The sequence below is a fragment of the Neomonachus schauinslandi genome, chromosome 9 (genome assembly GCF_002201575.2).
Source record: "Neomonachus schauinslandi chromosome 9, ASM220157v2, whole genome shotgun sequence".
Lineage (NCBI taxonomy): Eukaryota > Metazoa > Chordata > Mammalia > Carnivora > Phocidae > Neomonachus > Neomonachus schauinslandi.
The window spans coordinates 109,634,714-109,658,885 of record NC_058411.1 but is presented as its reverse complement, the minus strand read 5'-3'; the positions used below and the strand labels follow the sequence as shown (position 1 = coordinate 109,658,885).

Below are 24,172 nucleotides of genomic sequence, written 5' to 3'. Positions count from 1 at the left end.
CAGGTTTGAATGATCAACTAGGATTGAGTTCCGTTATGTGGTGTAGTATCTTCAAAGAGCTTGGACTTTTCTGTCACTGAAAAGATGATTGAAAAATTCTGTCTGTTGGCCTTGAACAGAGAAATAAGAAGGACCTTAGCAATCTGTGTTAGGCCTTAGATAAGGTTTTTCTTAAACTACCTTTAAAAAAATCAGTGCCCCATATGTTTACCATGCATACATATGGGGTCTGAACTTACGTTGTATTTTGGTGCATAATCTCAAGGTAAGAAATTAACAAAACTAGGGCACCTGGGTGGCTCAGTTGGTTAAGCGACTGCCTTCGGCTCAGGTCATGATCCTGGAGTCCCGGGATCGAGTCCCGCGTCGGGCTCCCTGCTCGGCGGGGAGTCCGCTTCTCCCTCTCCCGCTCCCCCCTCTTGTGCTCTTTCTCTCTCTCTCTCTCTCAAATAAATAAATAAAATCTTTAAAAAAAAAAAAGAAATTAACAAAACTGGACCAGGGACTAGCATAAACCAACACTAAATAAACATGTTTTAAGAGTTTATGAGACTCTTTAGACAATAACTGTCCCTGAAAATGTACTTATAAACCATCCTAGGAAACCTAACCACCTTAACAGGGCATTGTTAAACAAATGAGAGGAAGATCAATTTAAGGTTTGGAAATAGTATTTTAGTCTAAAATAATAAAGAGTTAAAAGAAGGTGTAGAAAGCAGAATGAGAGAAGTTAAAAAAAATAAGATAGGTGTGATGGTGAGACATAAAACAGTCACAAATACAAAATTACCCATATCCAAACGTCATTGCCACAATTTATTAGATAAAAGAGTGCAGTGACTGTAGTAATGTCAAGTGATTTCTTCAAACTGCTTACTAATTTAGTATATTTAATATCCTGAACTTTTACATAAAACACTTTAATACCATAATCTCCTTAAAATTATTTCTGACTGGCAGATTATCAAGATAGCCTGAAAGTCTAGTGATAACTTTTTAAAATTACAGTTTGGTTAGAGTAGAAATAGAACTTTACAGGCATTTTTTTTTCCCCCTCAAATGGTCCCCCTCAACTGATACCTACCTTCCAGCACCACCAACTAACCAAGTATATAGGCTAGTCTGAGCCTAAGCGTTCTTTCTTCAAGCAACCTATCAAAAGTGGTGGGGAGGATTATTGATAATGGGCATAGAATATTTTTACTGAGGTATTCTTCAACTAAGAAATGATGGGTAACTTGATATTTGTCTCTTTTTGAAACATCGAACATTTGCAGCTATGGGCTCTCCACATTGGATGAATGAGATAGTGTTTTATTAGTTTACTTTTTCATTATTGGATATGAAAATAATTTTCAAATCTAAGTATATTATTATCTGATATAAGATTCCATCTCCTAGATAAAATGTGGATGCTTGCTCTCTGGATCCAGTAATCTAGTTTAAGGAATTATAGTTAGACTAAACCCTGCTTTGCAAACCTCTTTGAACTACTCTGCCTCTATTTAACTTTTTAAATGATTCTGCATTGAGAACTGTTCATGGATAGTATCTCATTCCTAATTATACAGTAAATATGCACTAATGAAACTTTATTCATTGTGTTGCTTACTTTGTCTCTATCTATTGTTAAACTGTTCCTTTTGTTTTTTAAAAGGCAAACCTACACCAATTTGAACTAAATGTCCTAACTCTAGAGATGTTCTTTGAGTAAATGATAGTCAACACCCTCCCCCACCCCAACCTGGAGATGCCTATTCTCTTTTAAATCCATCTGTTGCTAATATTAATGGTACTGACCTCCCCCCAACCCCCTTTATTGTTAGAGTGACTCACTGTTTCAGTAACACTAATTTGGGGCTTTGGTCCTTACTTGAACATGCTCTCTTCCCTTTCCAACAAGTAGTTGATTCTGTCTCACTTGACTAAGTGGTGGTGAGGTACATTTTCCAACTTTCTTTTCAGATTTATAAATACCAAAGTGCTGCTGGGTTTTCCTGCTCTATGGTGCTTTTCTTCCTGCTCTTTAAACATTGACACACTTGTTGGAATTCCTACAAGTGTGGTTAATTGCAAGATTTGTGAAGGAATTATTCAACTTTTGGCAAATTGTTTTGGGTATATTTCTCTTTGGGGTTCCATCATTGTTCCTTGCATTGTTGCCAACTATATGCTAATTATTTTTTAGACCTGATAAAAATGGGTCTGTTAAAAAAAATAAACATACAAATTGTTTTGAAATTTCCCATATATTTTAAATTAGAATTTTTTAGTATAATATTAACTCAGCACTTTCCGTACTGAAAGGGATACTTGGAATATCTAAAAAAAGACCTTTATATTTTCCTTTTATTTTTGTGTAATTTCCTCACATCAGTTTAGAAAATTTATTCACATTTAACCCATATTACTTGATATATTTTTATATATTCTTAAGATAGTTGGCAGCATTGTCCTTGATTCTCTGTTTGTTTGGGCTTATATAATATCTTTTTCTTTTCTCCATTTTTTGTTTTTCTTTTGCTTCCTAAGGACATGATGATACAGCGCCATGTGCAATTTTGAAAAGTATGGATAGTTTTAGCTTTCTCCAACACCCAGTCCACCAGAGGAGCTTAGAGATTCTGCAGAGGTGCAAGGAAGAGAAGTACAGTAAGGCTTCAAATCCTGATAAACTCTGTGTCATCACATATCTGTTTGGAAATGGAAACCAGGAGCATTCAGCACCAGGGTGGGACATAAATTGCATAGGCAGTGTGACCTCCATAATCCTTTGACCAGTCTCAGGATACTTCCATTGATTGAGACTTTATTTCTTCTTTCTTTTGAAAAAGTTGATATACTTCTTTGAATCTGGATGACTATTTGCCTGTGATCCTTGAGTTGTTAATTATACTTGGTTTTAGAATCTGAACTGGTTTTCAGTTTTGTCTTTAAAGTAGCTGAATGATGGTTGAAAATGAGTAATGATGTTTTTTCCTGCTAATTTTTTTAAAAAGCTTTATTGAAACCTAATTGAGGTAAAATTGCATGCAAAAGCATAGAGTTTGGTAAGTTTTGACATATATATGCACTTGTGAATCATTAGCACAATCTGGTTAATTACCATACCCAATACTGCCAAAAGTTTCCTCTGCCCCTTTCTGTTTTGGCTGATTTTTATGCTTGCTTATGCTTGAATTTCAGCATCAGCAGTGTTGCTTTTGTGTATCATTATTTAATCCATTTTGTTTGATTGCATTTCTATCAGACCTTTCTGTGTCTGGTTTAGAGCAAAGCCACCATATTAATGTTTTGGCTTAAGGAAGAATGAGAATCATGGTGGATATTCTTTTTTTATTTTTTTTATAAAATTGGTGTGAAAAGATGCCCTTGGTCTCCATTTCCTCCTTTCTATTTGTTATACTCATTCTGAATGAAAATGGATTCTTTTGCCTATTGTGGGATTATAGTTATTTGGCTATTGCTATAGTGAGAATAAAGAGATCCTGTAGAATACTCAAAGCCTAACTCAGCAATTTGCATATAATGGACTTAAATTACTTATATATTCTGAGCTTTTTACAAATCACCACAGATTTACTTCATTAATTTCAGTTTGTGATTAAAATTCCATGAAATTTTAGAATCCAGTTATCAGTGAAAGGAGAATGTAAGTAGAATTTCTAAAAGCAATGTTGTGGGTTCTTCAGTTCTTCTTTGGCTGTTTTGGTATAAGAAAATGTGTAATGCATTTTGAAAAATACTATTAAAAATGTTTTCTCATTTTAGAAAGATCAGCGGTAAGTATTTCATTTTAAAAAGACTATCCTTAAGTGTTACTATTAATTATTACTGTTGTTTCTAAAAGGTATACAATAAGTCTTCATTTCAATTACCTATCTTCCTTTTCTAAATCTTTTTTTTTTTTTTTTAAAGATTTTATTTATTTATTTGAGAGAGAGAGAATGAGAGAGAGAGAACACCTGAGAGGGGATAGGGTCAGAGGACGAAGCAGACTCCCTGCCGAACAGGAAGCCCGATGCGGGACTCGATCCAGGGACTCCAGGATCCTGACCTGAGCCGAAGGCAGTCACTTAACCAACTGAGCCACCCAGGCGCCCCCTTTTCTAAATCTTTTAATCCATAGGACATTATTTAAAACAGCCTATACAAATCTTTTTTGGGAGTTTAAATTAATTGTTTTGAATATTTAAATAGTTGCAAGTAGTTTGTTTTGTTGATTTTCATGACCCTCAGTGCATTCCAGCTTAGTAGATATGGGTTCAGAATAGGAGGGCACCACCACGTACAGCACAGGCTGCATGAGGAAATTATATATTTATATTTACATGCAAATTTATGGAAGTTGGAGCTTTCCATTATCTTAGGTAGTTTATTCCATTTTCTATTATAGTACTACCAGTAATTAGAATTTTATAATATATAAAATTACAAATTCAAGTCTAGGAGACAGTTTTTAAAAAAACAGGGGACTACCAGCTTTAGGTAATGAATAATTGGCAAGGTGAATGAACCCTTCCACAGGTAACAATGATAAAACCTGGAGAAAATTTAAAAATAACAAAATGATTTGAAAGCACTGGAAAAAGACAAAGCAAAAAACACACACAAAAAAACCACACACAACACAAAAAAGCACTGAAAGACCAAAAAGAAGCAGAAACCAGAGGAGAGTTTATTCTTTGAAGTAAGTTAAGTAGTGGATAAGAATTGTGAATCTGTGGCTTTTTAAACAAGGTGCTCCCCAACTCTCATAGCCCTAGAGACAGCAGACTACAACCATACTGACTTGAGGTATCAGAGAACAAAGTTGAGGATTGGCAAAACAACTTGGAATTTAGGAGGAAAATCCTGGAACTGATGAGTAAGCTGCCAAAGGGCTAAAACCCCATGTTAGAGTATAAATTCTGCCAACCATACCTGGATGACAGCTGTGAGTACGAAGGGAAGCTGGTCAACAAAGCAATGCAAACCAAATAGGAGATGACCTTTGAAAGCTACAACTGCAATAGGTGAGATTTGCAAGTTTGCTGCTTTTTTGACAGAGGGCTCCATAGCTCCTGTGGGAGAAAAACTGAAGTCTTGCTATCTTAGTCCCATAAATAGAGGGGAGAGAGAAAGAGGCAGAGAAATATTTGAAGAAATAGTGGCAAAAACATTTCATGTTTGGTTAAAAAGAAAAAACAAAACTGACCTAGAGATCCCAAGAAGTTTAGTGACTTCCAAGTAGAATAAATAGAAAAGAAAACCATTATTAGGCACATTATTTGCCAAATGTCAAAGAGAAAGAGAAAATCTTGAAAGCAGCCAAGAGAAAATATGGCACATTAAATACAAGGGGATAATGATATGATTAACACCTGACTTATTAAAGCAGTGGAGACAGAAAGATATCCAAAAATCATATTAAAATATTGCCCCCCCCAAACAAACAAAACACCCCCCCAACAAAACCCAACTTTCAGGCAAAATTTCTATATTTTTAGTTTGGGTCTAGACTGTTAACTACCTGTTAGAAGAAAAATCAACAGTTTTCAGAAAAATGTAACAAAATTTAGTGTTGCTACAATGTATTTTCCACAGTCTAACTATTAGCAAAATATTCTTTAAAAATGAACCTGAGGGGTGCCTGGGTGGGTCAGTTCGGCTCAGGTCATGATCCTGGAGTCCCAGGATCGAGTCCCGCATCGGGTTCCCTGCTCAGCAGGGAGTCTGCTTCTCCCTCTGACCCTACCCCCTCTCATGCTCTCTCTCTCTATCTCATTCTCTCTCTCAAATAAATAAATAAAATCTTAAAAAAAAAAATGAACCTGAGATAAAGATGTTTTCAGATAAGAGGAATCTGAGAGAATTTGTCACCATAATATATATTCTACGAGAAATGATAATGGAAAATTTTTTTTAATCAGAAAGTTCAACTTTATTTTTTTATTTAATTTTTTTTTAGAGAGAGAGAAGGTGTGTGAGCAGTGAGGGGGAGGGGTAGGAGGGAGAGAGAGAAAGAGAGACTCTTAAGCAGGCTCCACACTCAGCACTGAGCCCAACATGGGGCTCAATCTCATGACCCTGAGATCAGGACCTGAGCCGAAATCAAGATTCGGATGCTTAACCAACTGAGCCACCCAGGCATCCTGATAATGGAAGTTCTTTAAGCTGAAGGCTAAAGTTGCCATCAGATGATAACTTGGATGAATAGTAAGTGTGTTGGTATACTTTTCTGCAAAAGGCCAGATATTTAATATTTTAGGCTTTGTGGGTCTTATGGTCTCTGTTGAAACATCTCAGTTCTACTGTGAAAGGAGCCATAGACAATACATAAATAAATAAGCATGGCTGTGTTCCAATAAAACTTTATAATGGACACTGAAATTTAAATTTCATATAATTTTCACATGTCACAAAAACATTCTTCCACTGATTTTTTTTTCCCCCCTCAACCATTTAAAAGATGTAAAAGCCATTCTTTGTGTTCAGGCCATACAAAAACAGGCCGTGGGTTTGATTTGGCCCAGGGGCTTAGTTTGCTGATTCATTAATTATTTCTATTATCATAGAAATAATAACTGTGTATAAAAATAAATGACTATACATATTTCCTTTCCTTCTCTTAATTTCTTTTAAAAAGATATATGACTATTTAAAGTAAAAACTGTGGATTGTTCTGGTGGTATAAAATGTGTCCACAAATTCTTTGATACTCCTCTCTTCAAGAGGCATGTGCTGTACTTAATGACTCACTTCTAACAAATGGAATATAGCAGAAGTGACAAGAGACAGTGTGTGACCTTAACGATTATAATAGACATAAAAGGTACTGTGGTTCTTCCTTTTCATTTCTGTAGCTCCCACCTTCTCTCTCTAGTGACTGTTCTCTAAGATTTGGTCGGGAGGAAATTAGAGGAGAGGGGAGGGGAGAAATTGGGGTTCTTGGAAGCATGACCTTCAGTCCCACTTCTCCAAAGGTCAAGAGCCCTGGTAAGGAAAAAGAATAAGATGGTAGGAGGAAGAGAGAGAGAAAGGGTAGAAGAGAAGAATCTCACTTGAATTTGACCCATACTTTTGACCTTAAGTCTACACTCAGGACATGTTTATGAAGAAGATGAAGGATCAGCAATTGTCAGAGAAATGCTGTGGGCTTGATATAACTTAATACTCTCACCTTGCTGACAATGCCTGCCTTAATGTCCCTGACCTGAGGCCTCAGTAGGGTCCCACAAATGATTGAAAATTTAATCTGACCAAATGCAATTAATGGAATTCCATTGTAGAAATCCAAATGGAATTTAAGTCTGACCTAAATGGAATAAAATAGAAATCAGTAACTAAAAGATATCTGAGAAATCCTCCAATTTTTTTTTTTTTTTTTTAAGTAATCTCTACACCCAACATTTCTTGAACTTACAACTCATTAAGAGTTGCTTGCTCTTCTGACTGAGCCAGCCAGGCACCCCTTGAGAAATACTCAGATATTTTGAAAATAAACCACATGTGTAAATAACTCATGAGTTAAAGGAGAATTATAAGGGCAACTTGAAAATATTTTGATCTGAATGAGAATGGAAATAACATACTTGCATAATGCAACTAAAGAAGTGCTTATAAGAAAATTGATAGCTTTTAATTCCTTATATTAGAAAAAGGTCAAAATCAATGCTTTTACCTTATGAAGCTACAAAAGCACTTTAGACCCAAAATAAGTAGAAGTGAAGTGCTACAATCTGTGGATACAAAGCAGACCAACAGTAGAGAAAATCAGTGAACACCAAAAGCTGATTTTTCAAAAAGAGCAATGAAATTGATAATGCTCTAGTTCTGTCCAGTACAACTTTCTCTGAAGATGAAAATATTATCCAGCTATGCTCTCTAAAACTGTAACCATTAGTCAATATGGCTGTTAAGCACCTGAAATTTATTGAAAATTTGAAAACTGAAGTTTTAATTTGATTCAATCAAATAAAATTTCAAAGCCATGTGTGGCCAGTGGCTGCTGTATTATTAGACAGTACAGTTCTAGCCATTCTGATGGAGAAATATGAGAGAAGACACAAATACTGTTATCGGAAATGAGCAAGTGGACACAGTTACATACGGTATAAACATCAAAAGATTGAGGAGAGATTATGAACACTTATGTCAATAAATTCAACAAAGATGAAATGGACAAATTCCTTGAATGTCAATCTAAATTGACCCAAGGGAAAATAGAAAATTTGATCACTCCTGTATCTATTAACAATGATGGATTCATAAGTAAAATCTTCCCCCACACCCAAAAAGGCCAGGTAGCTTCAATAGTAAATTTTATTTAAGAAACGTTTAAGGAAAAAATAATAGCAGTTCTCTTCAACTCATTCAGAAAATACAGGAGCAAGGAACCCTATGCAAATCATATCATGAGGCCAGTATTATTAAACAAAAACATTGCAAGAAAACTACAGACCAACATACCTCACAATGATAGACGTAAAAAGCCTTAAGAAAATAAGGGCTAACTGAATTCACCAATATATTAAAGGAGAATACATGAAAACCAGTGGAATTTATTCCAGGAATGAAAGGTTGGTTTGATAATAGAAAATCAATCAATATAACTCACTATATTTTTTTAATAGATTTTATTTATTTGTCAGAGAGAGCACAAGCAGGGGGAGCAGTTCCCTGCTGAGCAGGGAGCCCGATGCAGGACTCGATCCCAGGACCCTGGGATCATAACCTGAGCCAAAGGCAGACGCTTAACCTACTGAGCCACCCAGGCATCCCTATAACTCATTATATTATCCATCTAAAAAAAAGAAAAAGCTTATGATATCTCAGTAGTTGGATAAAAAGATTTTGTCATAATTCTTCACTCATTCCTATTTAAAAACTTTTAGGAGCCTAGGACTAGAAGGCAGCCTCCTCATTTTAAAGAATATGCATGAAAATCCTACAGTAGACTTCATACTTAATGATCAAAGATTGAATACTACTCTCTCACATTGAGAAAAGGCACAGATACCTGCTTTTGCCACTCAGATTTAACACTGTTCTGAAGGTCATACACAGTGCTCTAAGTCAACAAAAAGAAATAAAAGGTGCATAGATTGAAAAGGAAGATGTAGACAACATGATCACCTGTATAAAAAGTGCTAAGGAGGGGCACCTGGGTGGCTCTTGGTTAAGCGACTGCCTTTGGCTGAGGTCATGATCCTAGGGTCCTGGGGTCGAGCCCCACATCCAGCTCCTTGCTCAGTGGGGAGCCTGCTTCTCCCTCTCCCTCTGCCTGCTACTCTGTGTGCTTGTGCTCTCTCTCTCTCTGTGTCAAATGAATAAATAAAATCTTTTTTGGGGGGCGCCTGGGTGGCTCAGTCGTTAAGCGTCTGCCTTTGGCTCAGGTCATGGTCCAGGGTCCTGGGATCGAGCCCCGCATCGGGTTCCCTGCTCAGCGGGAAGCCTGCTTCTCCCTCTCCCACTCCCCCTGCTTGTGTTCCCTCTCTCGCTGTATCTCTCTCTGTCAAATAAATAAAATTTAAAAAATAAAAAATAAAACCTTTTTTTTTTAAAAAAAGGAAATGTCTCTATATCCAAGGAAATTAAAAAAAAAAAAAAAGGTGCTAAGGAGTTTAAAATATGCTATTTAGATGATCTAGAAAGTAAATTCCAACAATCTCACAGGATACCAGGTAAATTTACAAAATTAATTTTATAATATTTTAGCCATGAACATGTGGGAAATGAAATTTATGAATTTCATTTATACATCTTTGGCAGTCAGCCTCCTAGATACTCTCCAGTTATCCTCATACTCTGTTATTCACAACCTGTGTAGTCTCCTGCATTTTACCAGTCTTGGTCTGTGTGACTTATAGGACATGGCAGAAGTGATAGTTTGTCAATTCCAAAATTAAGTTATGAAAAACTACAGTTTCCATCTTAGGTAATTTCTCACTTGCTAGCTCTCTCTTGGATCACTGTTTCTGGGAGAAGTAAGCTGCCATTTGTGAGTAGCCCTGCTGAGAATCCCACTGAAGCCTGTAGTCAACAGTTAGGAACTGATCCTTGCTACTAACTATGTGAGTGACCTTGGAAACAAATCCTTTAGTTCCACTTGAGATGACCACAGCTTTGGCCAGCAGGTTGACTATAACCTCACGAGAGGCCCTATCTCAACCATGCAGCTAAGCAGCTCTGGAAACCTGTTTCTGTAGAAACTCTGTGATTATGATAATTGTCATTTTTAAATGCTAGGGTTTTTTGGTTTTGTTTTTTTTTTTAATTTTTTAATTTATATTTTGACAGAGAGAGAGAGAGAGACAGTGAGAGAGGGAACACAAGCAGGGGGAATGGGAGAGGGAGAAGCAGGCTCCTGCCGAGCAGGGAGCCCAAGGGGAGAGGGATAAGCAGGCTTCCCGCCAAGCAGGGAGCCCAATGCAGGGCTTGATCCCAGGACCCTGGGATCATGACGTGAGCCGAATGCAGACGCTTAACGACTGATCCAACCAGGCGCCCCTAAGTGCTAGATTTTGAAGTCCTTTAATATGCAGTGGGTAATAATATAACATACCAAAACATGAAATGCTTAGGGATAATTTTTATTTTATTTATTAATTAATTTGGGGGCGGAGAGGGGGAGAGAGAGAAAGAATCTTACGCAGGCTCCACGCCCAGCACAGAGCCCGATGGGAGGCTCCATCTCACAACCCTGAGATCATGACCTGAGCTGAAATCAGGAGTCAGATGCTTAGCTGACTGAGCCACCCACATGCCTCATGTAGGGATAACTTTAATGAACTTATACAACTAAGAGGAATTGAAAAATATCTAAATAAATGAAGAGGTTTTTTGGTAGAAATTCACAAGCCAATAACTAAGACTTACACGGAAATATAGAATATCTAGGATGACAAAATTTTGAGAAAGAACAACAAAGCTAGAGAACTTATACATTACGATTTCAAGACTAAAATAATCATGACATTGTTCTCTTAATGTAAAGATCAAGAGATCAATAGAACCAAATAAAAATCCAGGAAAAGATCTACACATACAGGTCAACTGATTTTCCACAAAGGTGCTGAGATAATCCAGTGGGGTTGAGTATAGTCTTTTAAACAAATGACATTGGAACAACTAGGTAGCCTTATAAGAGGACTTTGACCTTATCTATAAGATTGAACTCAAAGTGGGTCATAGAGCTCTTCATAAAGAGTAAAACTATTAAATTTGTAGAAGAAAACCTGAGAGAAAATCTTTACAATCTTGGGACAGGCAAAGATTTCTTAGATGGGACATAAGAGCATGAACTGTTTAAAAAAAGAAAAAGGATAAAATTGAGTTCACCAAAATTGATAATTTCTGCTTTAAAAAAGATCTTGCTAAGAAAACTAAAAGCATACCACACCCTGGGAAACAAAACTTGTGTAATAATTTATAATACTGATAACTGATAATGGACTTGAAAACAATATTTTAGGAGCTCCTGTACTTAATAAGATAAGCAATTCAGTTAAAAATAGCTTAAAGATTTAAACACGTGCTTCAAAAAAGAAGATATATTAATGATCCACAGGTTCATGAAAGATGATCAGTTTCATTAGTCATTAGGGAAATGCAAACTATAATCACAATAAGGTCACATTAAAACCCTGTATCATGGCTGAATTTTAAGAAGTTAACAATACATAAAAAACACTATTAACTGATGATGAGGTTGTGGAGCAACTGGAATGCTTATATACTCTACTGCAGTATAAAATAGTACAATTACTTCGGGAAAGAATCAGTTTTTTTATAAAGGTGAGCATATACTTTCCGTGTATTCCATTAATACCAATCCCAGCTATTTACCTGAGAGAAATGAAAACATATGTTCACCCAAATACTTTTATATATCAGTTGTTAAAATATTATGTGGAATTTGAAACAAGTACTGCTATTTAAAATTAATAAAAATAGATTAACCTCATCAATTAAATTCTCAAAATGAATTTTGCAAGCAGTTCAATTAAATAATATCTACAAGATTCTTTTTTTTTTTTTTAAAGACTTTATTTATTTGAGAGAGAGAGACAAATCATGAGTAGGGAGCAGAGGGAGAATCGGGGCTCGATTATATAGTTATATAGGTAGTTATATATAACCCTAAGTGAAGGTAGTTGCTTAGCTGACTGAGCCACCCAGGCACCCCATATCTACAAGATTCTTAAAAATGATGAAAATAAAAGGATGGACAAAGGTATACTAGGCAAAGGTGGTGAACAATAGCAATAAATAAAGTTAGGTAGTAATCTGAACAGATCTACACTGATGGAACTTTATTAAAAGACTTAGTTGAGGGGTACCTGAGTGGCTCAGTTGTTGAGCGTCTGCCTTCGGCTCTGGTCATGATCCCAGGGTCCTGGGATTGAGCCCCACATCGGGCTCCCTGCTCAGCGGGAAGCCTGCTTCTCCTTCTCCCACCTCCAACCCCCACTTGTGTTCCCTCTCTCGCTGTCTCCCTGTCAAATTAAAAAAAAAAGATTTAGTTGAGAAAGACAGAACCTGAACTCACTGGAAAGTTTTGAGATCTGATAAAGAAATGATAAATATGTGTATAAATCTAAATAATTACTTTATAAAACTTAGTAGTAAAGTTTAATTTGCTTGATTAATGGGAAGAAAACAAGGTGGAAATAAGAACTGGGTAACGACATCTGAGATGGGAAGGGGATAACTAGAATCAAAGCATTCAAAGGTTCTTGTACTCTCTAGCAAAAGGGAAGAAAGAATTCAGTTTAGAATTCATGGATATGCTAAAAATTCAAGGATAATGAAAGAGGAGAGTATTTATAACTTCTGAAACAAAAGAAACCAGAATATAAAGAAAATAATTCAGTAGAAATCTGGATGAAAGCATATAATAATTAGGGAAATTCAAGGCATAAAATAAGAAGTCAGAAAAACCAGAAACAACGTAATACAAATGAAATGAACCAAATTAAATAAAAAACAGCTTATGCAATTAAGAAAAAATTCAATTATAAGATGTTTATTAGAGAAAAACCTAAATCATATGAACACAGATTCAAAATAAAATATTGAATAAAGTTGTATCAGAATATTTATTCTTGCTCTCTTGTACAGTTTCCCACCTCCTTTAGGCAACTCTTGTTAAGATTTCTGTTACTAGGGCGCCTGGGTGGCTCAGTTGGTTAAGCAACTGCCTTCGGCTCAGGTCATGATCCTGGAGTCCCGGGATCGAGTCCCGCATCGGGCTCCCTGCTCGGCAGGGAGTCTGCTTCTCCCTCTGACCCTCCTCCCTCTCATGCTCTCTGTATCTCATTCTCTCTGTCTCAAATAAATAAATAAAATCTTAAAAAAAAAAAAAAAAGATTTCTGTTACTATAAATGTTTTGCCTTTTCTAAAAATTTTACAGAAATGGATCATACAGTATGTATTCTTTTGTGTTCCGATTCTCTTATGCAATATAGTGATAAACACATTCATCTATGTTGTTTATATACAATTAATTTGTTGCTGGGTTATTGTATATATATATATATATATATATATAAACAATTGTATATACAACTTTGTGTTTATCATTTGTTTCTTGATGGATATAAGGGCTGTATACTGTTTTGAGCTATTACGAGGAGCCCTGCTATAAACATTCTTATTCAAGTCATTTTGTGTACATATGTTTTCATGCCTCAGGTAAAACTTATGGTTGGTTACTGTGTCATTAAAGTAAGACTTGTTTAATGTCATTAGGAACTGTCCAACTTTGGTATCTTAAAGATACTTTGTTTTCTTTTGACATTATTTGTGATGATAAACTCAGATGTCATCTTGTTATAAATTCTTTCATATCTAATGTACCTTTTTTCCCTCTGGCTGCTAGGCATTTTCTCTTTGCTTTTTGGTTTAGTAATTTATTATTTCCTAGATGTGATTTATATTTATCCTCTTTGGGATTTGCTGTACCTTTTGGACCTGTGATTCAATTGTTTTTCATCAAATTTAGGAAATTTTTGTTTCAAAATTTTTTTCTACTGCAATTACTTTTCTTTCTGGATGTCAGTTACGTGTTTTTAGAATATTTGATACTGTCTCAGAGATTCCTTATACTCTGTTCCTTTTTCTTTTCTTTTTATTCTTTTATTCTTCAGATTAGATAGTTTTTATTTATTGATTTCAAGTTCATTCATCCCCCGTTTAAAGTCTTCTTTTAAACCCATAGAATGAATTTTTTATTTTTAGTTCCAGAATATCCATTTGGTTCCTTTTTACAGTTCCCAGTTTTCCCTTGAGTTTTGCTGTCTGTTAACTCATAAGACCATCTTCTACTTTAAGTCCTTGAACATTATGATAACTATTTTAAAGTTTTTTTTTATGCTGATCCTAGCAAGTGGGGGATGATGGGATCTGAAGCTGTTAGAATGGGATCAGGAGAGAGGTGCACAGACCTTCATTTTCTAAGTGATCAGTTACAAACGTTCAGTGTATGACTCCTTCTGTCCTCTTAATGTTTAAAATATTTAATAATTGATCTTGAAAATCATCACACAGAGGGGAAAAAAGAAAGTCAAATAATATGCATAAAAGAATTACCCTCAAAGAAACACCCTATTGTGTTTGCAGGGAAGATACTCCAAGAAAGAGAAGAAAATTTCCTGTGAGTACTTTACAGTATGGAAGAATTTAAGAATGTGTATCCAATAAAGCAGTAGCACAAATTTAAGACTATAAAATATCAGAATGGTATTGAAAAGAGGTATTGAACTACTAAAGCATTCAGAGGCATAAGGCTACATCTGTATGAGCTCAAAAAATGGTGGAAAATAGCTGAAAATTGAATTACTAATATTGAAGAAAGGCCTGAGATGATTATGTTTCAATACACGGAAGAAAATAATAGATATGGAGGATAGAAAATGATAATTTGTTATAGGGATAATTGGTGCCCATAACTAAGAACTGATTAAATAAAAACAATGAATTCAGTATATAAGAAAATAAAGTTATTCAAAGTTCTAACTGAATTTGTTGATCACAAGATATATTTCCAGTAACAGTTTACTGGAAATTCTCCTGGGAGTTTACTTAGGAGTAGAATTGCTGGGTCATATGGTAATCCTATGTTCACTTTTTTGATGAACTGCTAGATTGCTTTCCAAAGTGACTGTATCATTTCACATTTCAGCAGTGTATAAAAGGTTCTAATTTTTTCATGTCCTTGGCAACAATTATTATCTGTCTTTTTGATTATAGCCATACTGGAGGGTGGTATCTCGTTGTAGTTTTGATTTTCATTTCTCTGTTGACTAATGATGTTGAGCATCATTTCATGAACTTACTAGCCCTTTGCATATCTTCTTTGGAAAAATATCTGTTGTAATCCTGTGTTCATTTTTAAATTGGGTTGTCTTTTTATTATTCACTTGTAAGAGTTCTTTTTATTTTCTGGATTCAAGTTCCTTATCAGATATTTGATTTACAAACATTTTTTATCATTCTGTGGGTTGTCTTTTTTTACTTTCTTGATCTGTTGTCTTTTGAAGCACAGTAGTTTTAAATTTTTTTTTTTTTTTTTTTTTAAGATTTTATTTATTTATTTGAGAGACAGAATGAGAGAGAGAGCACATGAGAGGGGGGAGGGTCAGAGGGAGAAGCAGACTCCCTGCTGAGCAGGGAGCCCGATGTGGGACTCGATCCTGGGACTCCAGGATCATGACCTGAGCCGAAGGCAGTCGCTCAACCAACTGAGCCACCCAGGCGCCCAGTAGTTTTAAATTTTGATGATGTCTAGTTTATCCATGTTTTTCTTTGGTTGCTTATGCTTTTGGTGACATACCTAAGTAATTTTATTGCCTAATTCAATGTCAGAAAGATTTACTCCTATGTTTTCTTTTAAGAGTTTTATACTTTTAGCACTTATTTTGATTTTTGGTCCAACTTCATTCTTGTACATGAGGATATCTAGTTTTCCCAGCACCATTTTTTGAAAAGATTATTCTTTTCCCATTGAATTGTCTTGACACCTTTGTCAAAATTCATTAGATCATAAATGTAAAGGTCTATTCTGTATTCTCCATTCCTTTACATTGTTTGTCTTTCTTTATGTAAGTACCATACTGTCTCAATTACTCTACCTTTATAGTAAGTTTTGAATTCAGAAGTGTGAGTCCTCCAACCATGTTCTTCTTTTTCAGCATTGTTCTGGCTATTCTGGGTCCTTTGCATTTCCATATTAATTTTAGGATCAGTTTATTCATCTCTATAAAAAAATGATGCTGGAATTTTAATAGAGATTGCATGGACCTGTAGATAAATTTAGGGAGCATCGCTAACTTAACAGTAATTAAGTTTTCCAATCCATGAGTATGAATAGCATTCTTCCATTTATTTAGGTTTCTTTTAATGATGTTTTATAGTTTTCAATGTAGACATTTTATACTTTTTAAAGTTTATTCTTTTTGTATTATTTTGATGTTATTATTAATGGAATTGTTTCTAATTTTATTTTCTGATTGTTTATTACTATTGTATAGAAATACAATTGATTTTTAAATATTGATCTTATATCTTATAATTGTGCTGAATTCTTTTATTAGTCCTAGTAGTTTTTTTGTGGGTTACTTAGGATTTTCTACATACAGGATTGTTATCTTGAATAGATACTTTGACTTCCTTTCCAATGTGTCTTAACTATATTAAATGTCTGTGTATATGGTGTTAGTAAATTCATGGCCTTATGTGTATAGCGCTTCGATGTTTATCATATGATTTAAAGTAAATTATAACTTTAAAATATTGGTAATCCTTAGTAAGGAAATAATTTGTTGTTTTTGATTCGCATTGTCTATATGTAAGATTAATTGGCCTCTGAACTCTATAGTCCATGTTAGCAATATATTTATTACTGAAAAATGATGCAAAGGAATCGTTAGGAATTTTTTGAATATTAAAATAATGAGCTTATACATTTCTAGACCTTCAACCCAGTTATCCTTCATATTCTGATAATGTTTAAATGAGAGAAGAAATAAGATTTATTATTTAATTCCCTAATTGGGTTCATTGTTGGCTAAGTCAGGTTTGTAAGTAACAGTCATGGGACTTGGTTCATGTTATTATTTAGACATTTCTGACATGTTTAGCAAATATTTACTATTGAAGTACATTAATTTTAGTTGTCCTTAGAAAAATTGTTTCATGTTTAGTTTCTTTTAGCATTGATTTGAAAATGTCTGCTTTTTGTTTGTTAGGTATAACCCGGAAAAATCCCAGAACACCTCTTTCTGATCTCCAGGGCATGAATACTCTAAATGAAAAAAACCAACAGTAAGTATGCTTAGTTTATGTTTTCAAGGAAGTATAGAAGAAATAATTAGAATCCTTATTAATACTTTTGTGGGTTAAAAAATATGAAGAAAATCAGGCCTAGTTTGTTTTTGTTTCATGATGCTTTTATGAATAGTGTAACAAGGTATGAAACTGGACTAAATATGTGTGTGTAACTAGTCACAGTACTGTTTGCAGTAGCATTAGCTATAGTAAGAGGTAAGACTGAGAGGATTTGAAATAGTACATAATAAGTTTGATAAACATGTTTAGTGGGAAGCTCCTATTCAAGCTTTACACATTAATGTAGCATTTGATATAAGAGAATATACAGAAGACACATGTACATTAGGAAGCATACCAACAAAATGAACCTACTACCCAAGTTCAGAACCAGAAGACTTTAGTATTACTGCAACCACCTTTATATTACTTTCTGATCACTCCCTCCTCTCTACCCTCAGGTAACTGCTATCCAGAATTTTATGTTTATCATTACTGTGCTCTTAAAAAAAGTTTTACAGTAAATGTATGTTTTTGCTAAGCAATAACTTGTTTGGCTTTTCTAGTTCTTTTTTTTTTTTTTTTTTAATTTTTTTTTTTAAAGATTTTATTTATTTATTTGAGAGAGAGAGAATGAGAGAGAGCACATGAGAGGGGGGAGGGTCAGAGGGAGAAGCAGACTCCCCGCCGAGCAGGGAGCCCGATGCGGGACTCGATCCAGGGACTCCAGGATCATGACCTGAGCCGAAGGCAGTCGCTTAACCAACTGAGCCACCCAGGCGCCCGGCTTTTCTAGTTCTTGAGTTTTACAGAAATACTGGTATATAGTATGCTGTCTTCTATGACTTTTTTTTCCCCTTCAACAATATTCATCTAAGATTCAACCATCTTCTTGCAAGTAGTTTATTCTTTTTAGTTGTTGTATAATATTATATACTATGAGGGAGTGGGGAGTTATTGTTTAACGAATACAAAGTTTCAGTTTGGCTAACACTGGAGATAGACAGTGGTGATTTTTGCAGAGCATTGTGAATGTACTCAGTGACAGTATACTCAGTGTACTTTGAAAATACTAAAATGGACAGAGAACAGATTGGTGGTTGCCCAAGGTTGGGGTAGGGTATGGGCAAAATGGGTGAGGTGGTCAAAAGATACAAACTCCCAGTTCTAAAATAAATAAGTCATGGGAAAGTAATGTGTAGTATAGTAACCATAGTTAATAATATTGTATTGTATATTTGAAAGTTGCTAAGACAGCAGATCTTAAAAGTTCTCATCACAGAACAAAAATTTGTAACTGTGTGTAGTGATAGATAGTAACTACACATATTCTGGTGATCATTTTGCAGTGTATATAAATATTCAGTCGTTCTTTTGTATATCTGAAACTAATGTTATGTGTCAATTATTTCTCAATAAAAAAGAAAAGTGGTAAGTTTTATTTATTTATTTATTTATTTTTTAAAGATTTTATTTATTTGAGAGAGAGAGAGAGAGAGGGAGCACTAGCAGGGGAAAGGGGAATGGGTAGAGGGACAAGCAGACTCCCGCTGAGTGTGGAGCAGACTCGGGTCGGGGCTCCATCCCAGGACCCCGAGATCATGACCTGAGCCGAAGTCAGACGCTTAACCAACTGAGCCACCCAGGCATCCCATTATGTGTTTTTTTTTTTAATCACAATAAAATAATTACATGGCATTAATATACCGTAATAGATTTGTCCATCAGTGGATATGTGGGTGGTTCTTTTACCATTGCAAATGGTGCTACTTTAAACATGCTCATACCAATCTCCTGGTTCACCTATTATTATATCTCTGGGATATGTACTTAGTAGTGGAACTGTTAGTTCAGTAGGAGTTTTATAAGATAATCCCAAATTGTTTCTCAAGGTAGTTGTACTAATGTACACAAACAGTGGCAATTGAAAGTTCCCTTTGCTTCATTCCTTGCCAGCACAACTGATTGTCAGACTTCTTAACTTTTGGTAATCTGGTGGTTATGAAATGGTATCTCATAATTTGCTTTTCCGTGCTTATTAAGGATGCTGAACAGTTTTTATATATTTTATGGCCATTTATGTATTTTGAAATGCTATTTGCCCATATCTCTTCTTTAAAAAGTATTCTTTATAAATTTTATGTACTGATCCCATTTCAGTTATATGTTTCAAATGTGTTCTCCCAATTTGTTTTTTTTTTTAATTATTTTTTAAAGATTTTATTTATTTATTTGACAGAGAGAGACACAGCGAGAGAGGGAACACAAGCAGAGGGAATGGGAGAGGGAGAAGCAGGCTTCCCGCGGAGCAGGTAGCCCAATGTGGGGCTCGATCCCAGGACCCTGGGATCATGACCTGAGCTGAAGGCAGACGCTTAATGACTGAGCCACTCAGGCGCCCCTGTGTTCTCCCAATTTGTAGCTTATCTTTTTACTTTAATGGTGCCTTGTGGTGAACAAAAATTCTTAAATTTAATGTAGCTAAATATATTTTTTCTCTCGATTTGTCCATTTTACAGCTTATTTTAAAAATTCTTTCCTAGTCCCAAATCATTCAGCCAGATTTTCCTCTAAAATTTTCTAATGTTTATCACCATTTCAACCCCAAGCTAAATTTGTCAGTTGGCTGAGTTTGTCAGTTGGCTGAATTTCCTCTGGTCTTAAACAGATGCATCATGAATCAGTTTTATTTTCCCCTACAAATCTCTCCTGGCATTTTTTTTAATCTGTACTAATCTGGATTTGTCACATTGGTATCTTCCTTTACCTTTGTATTGGGCATTCTTTTTGCATCAACTTTTTTCTAACATTTTTTCCTCTTTTATGCCTACTTTGTAAACTTTTATGGAGCATATCCTCTGGTAGCTCCATGTGAGAATATGTATGAGAGGAAAATATTTTGGTTCCTCCATAACTAAACATGCTTTTATTCTGACCTCACACTTGATTGGTAATTTGCCTGTGTATAGAACCCTTGGTCAGAAATAATTTTTCTTCAGAAATTTGAAGACATTGCTACATTGCGTTTTAGTTCTAACTTGCTGATTTCTGAGTCCTATTTTTAAATAGCTTTATTGAGATATAATTTACATACCACAGAGTTTCATTCATTTAAAATACATAATTTAGTGGGGTTTGGTGTATTCAAGAGTTAGCTTAATCATCCCAAAATCTAAGTTAGAGCATTTTAATCACTCCAAAAAGAAACTTCCTACTCACTAGTTTCTCTCCATTCCTCATATTCTTCCTAATTGTAGGGAAATACTAATATACTTTTGGTCTCTACAGATGTGCCTATTCTGGAAATTTAGTTTAAATAGAATCTTACAATATGTGGCCTTTTGTGTGATACTTTTTTCACTTAGCATGATGTATTCAAGGATCATCCACATTGTAGCATGTACCAGTATTTCATTCCTTTTTATGGCAGAACATTCCATTGTATGGTTATTTTGTTTATAAATTTATCAGTTGACAAACACTCAGGCTCTTTCCCCTTTTGGTTATTTTTTTTTTTTAAGATTTTATTTATTTATTCATGAGAGACAGAGAGAGAGAGGCAGAGGGAGAAGCAGGCTCCCAAGGAGCCTGATGTGGGACTCGATCCCAGGACCCTGGGATCATGACCTGAGCCGAAGGCAGATGCTTAACCATCTGAGCCACCCAGGTGCCCTTCCCCTTTTGGCTATTAAGAATAATGCTGCTCTGAACATTGATGTACAAGTGTTTGTGTGGATATGTTTTCCATTATTTTGAGTATGTACTTAGGAATGAAATTTCTGGGTCAAATCTCTGTGTTTTGTTTAACATTTTGAGAAATTGCCAAACTTTTTTTCAAAGTGGCTGTGACGTTTTACATTGCCACTGGTAATAGATAAGTGTTCCATTTTCTCTTTTGCCAATATCTGTTATTGACTGTCCTTTTAATTTTAGTGGTGTTAGTGATGGGTGTGAAGTAGTATCTCATTGTGGTTTTGATAATGGATTTCTCTAATGCCTACAAATGTTGAGCATCTTTTCATGTGCTTATTGATCATTTGTATATCTTCTTTGGTGGTTCATATATCTTCTTTGAATAAATGTTTCCTTTGCTATGAAAAATTTTTTTGGGGGGGGCATATATTCTTCTTTCCAAGTATAAAAATGTAATTGTCTTAAAACTGTTATCAAACAGTATTGTATTTAAATTTAATAATATATGCTAACCTCTTTTTATGCCATTAAATATTATTCTACAACATGATTTTTTTTTAAAGATTTATTTATTTATTTAGAGAGAGCAGGGAGAAGGGCAGAGGGAAAGAATCTCAAGCTGACTCCCCCGTGAGCATGGAGACCCCCCCCCCCCCCCGCACCGACATGGGCTAGATCTCATGACCCTGAGCTGAAATCAAAGAGTCAGTGCTCAACTGACTGAGCCATCCAGGTGCCTCTACAACATGATTTTTAATGACCTCATAGACTTCCATTGGGTGGTTGTAACATAATTTATTTCACCTGTTTCCAATTACTGGTTACTTAGGTTGTTTTTTTATATTGATGAAAATTTTTGTAAGTAAATTTTTGCATGTTTGATTATTATCTTCTGTCCTTTTTAATTAAAAGCTTGACCAGAAAGACAGAAGGAAGTTACTATAAAATTTTAAAGGTATTGTCCCAGCTATCAAAAAAGCATAGTTTAAAAAGAACTAATGGAAAAATATTTTAAGGTTACATTCCATTTTTCAAAAGCAGGAAGTTGCAAAAGTAGTACAAAGGAAAAAATAGTTCATAGAGTCCCATGTACCTACTCTTCACTTAGCTTCCCTAAGTGACATCTTATATAGTGATAATGATAGTATATTATCAAAAGCAGGAAATTTACATTAGCACATTAATATTAACTAGACTATAGTTTTCACCATTTTTAGAAATCTGCAGGTGTGTCTCTATATAGATTTTTGCAATTGTACCCCATCTATACATTTGTGTAACTAATGCCACAATCAGGATACAGAACATATAACTGAAATGGGATCAGTACATAAAATTTATAAAGAATACTTTTTAAAGAAGAGATATGGGCAAATAGCATTTCAAAATACATAAATGGCCATAAAATATATAAAAACTGTTCAGCATCCTTAATAAGCACGGAAAAGCAAATTATGAGATACCATTTCATAACCACCAGATTACCAAAAGTTAAGAAGTCTGACAATCAGTTGTGCTGGCAAGGAATGAAGCAAAGGGAACTTTCAATTGCCACTGTTTGTGTACATTAGTACAACTACCTTGAGAAACAATTTGGGATTATCTTATAAAACTCCTACTGAACTAACAGTTCCACTACTAAGTACATATCCCAGAGATATAATAATAGGTGAACCAGGAGATTGGTATTATTATTATATTAATAATATTATTAATATTATTTTCATGCTGTTATGAGTGAGTTTTTTGCTTTTATAATCAATTGTTCATTGCTATTATATAGAAATATAATTGAATTTTTAAACCTTGCTTAATTCATTGGTTCTAATAGTCGTTTAGTGGATTCCTTTGAGTATTCCATGTAAGATCATGTCTTATGTGACTAAGTATAAATTTACTTCTTTCTTTCCAATTTGGGTATCTTTTTTTTTTCTTACTTGAAAATTTCAGTAGAAATTTCAGTAGAGTTGAATAAGAGTGGCCAGAGCTCACATCCTTGTCTTATTCCTGATATTAGTGGGAAATCTTCCAGTTTATTTTTAGTCATTAAGCATTATGTGTTGTTTGGGTTTTTTTTTATAGATGCCCTTTTTCTGATTCTTGAGCCCTTGTATGTGACATCTCTCCTCTATACTTAAGTACTAGAATCTTGTAGGATCTGTCTAGAAACTCTTTTGTTGGGTCTTGAGTCTACTTGAACTATTTTATTATGACTTTTCATCTTGTTTTGTTTTGATTTATAAGAAATAATCTCTCCTACTTCCTCATCTTTAAATCTGTTATTAGTGAAAAATCTCGAAGTCATCCTTAATTTCCGCTTTCTCATACATTCCCCATTTGGTCCATCAGCAAGTTACATTGGCTGTACTGTAAAATGATACCCAGAATCTCACCATTTCTTATTCCTTCCACTGCTGTTGCCCTGGTATGGATTACTGTAATAGCCTCCTAAAATAATCTCCCTTTTATCCTTGGCCCCCCAAACAGTTTTCAATACAGCAACCAGATCATTATTTTAATATAATGTCATATATAAATATGTATAATATAAAATGCATTTTAGTATTAAAAAGCTGAATCATGTTAGCGTTTTCCTGAAAGTCCTTCTTTGTCATTTTTTCTCATTCCCATTAAAAGCCAAAGATTCTGGGGTGCCTGGGTGGCTCAGTGGGTTAGGTGTCTGCCTTTGGCTCAGGTCATGATCCTGGGGGTCCTGGGATGGAGCCCAGTGTCAGGTGTGATGGGCTCCTTGCTCAGCAGGGAGCCTGCTTCTCTCTCTCCCTCTGCTCCCCCCCCACCCCTGCTTATGTTCTCTCTCATGCACTCTCTCTCAAGTAAATAAATAAAGTCTTAAAAAAAATGAAAGCCAAAAATTCTTACATTTCCTAGAAGGTATATGTAACATGGCTTCCTCCTCCCTCTCTGACTTGGTCTACCATTTTTCCTCTGTTTATTCCACTCCAGCCTTGCTGATTTATTTAATATATCTCATATTCATCAACAAAATTCTTGCCTCCCGCTCTATGTTTGCTCTTCTTTCTGAATAGAATGCTCTTTTTCCAGATAACTGCTTGATTTGCTTTTTTATCTCCTTCACATCTCTGTTTAAATGGAGTCTTATTCATGGGGCCTCTCCTGACGTCCCTATTAAAGTCTAGCATCCTGGCA

General features: G+C 35.0%; 1 protein-coding gene across 1 annotated transcript in view; it reads left to right on the top strand.

The window, feature by feature from the left end:
• Positions 1-24,172, top strand: part of MYO9A (myosin IXA) — a 245,325-nt gene that overhangs the window by 97,406 nt on the left and 123,747 nt on the right. The window contains exons 14-15 of the mRNA XM_044917756.1: positions 2,533-2,652; positions 17,233-17,308. Coding sequence (XP_044773691.1) covers positions 2,533-2,652; positions 17,233-17,308 — 196 coding nt within the window. The remainder of the gene's footprint in view (positions 1-2,532; positions 2,653-17,232; positions 17,309-24,172) is intronic.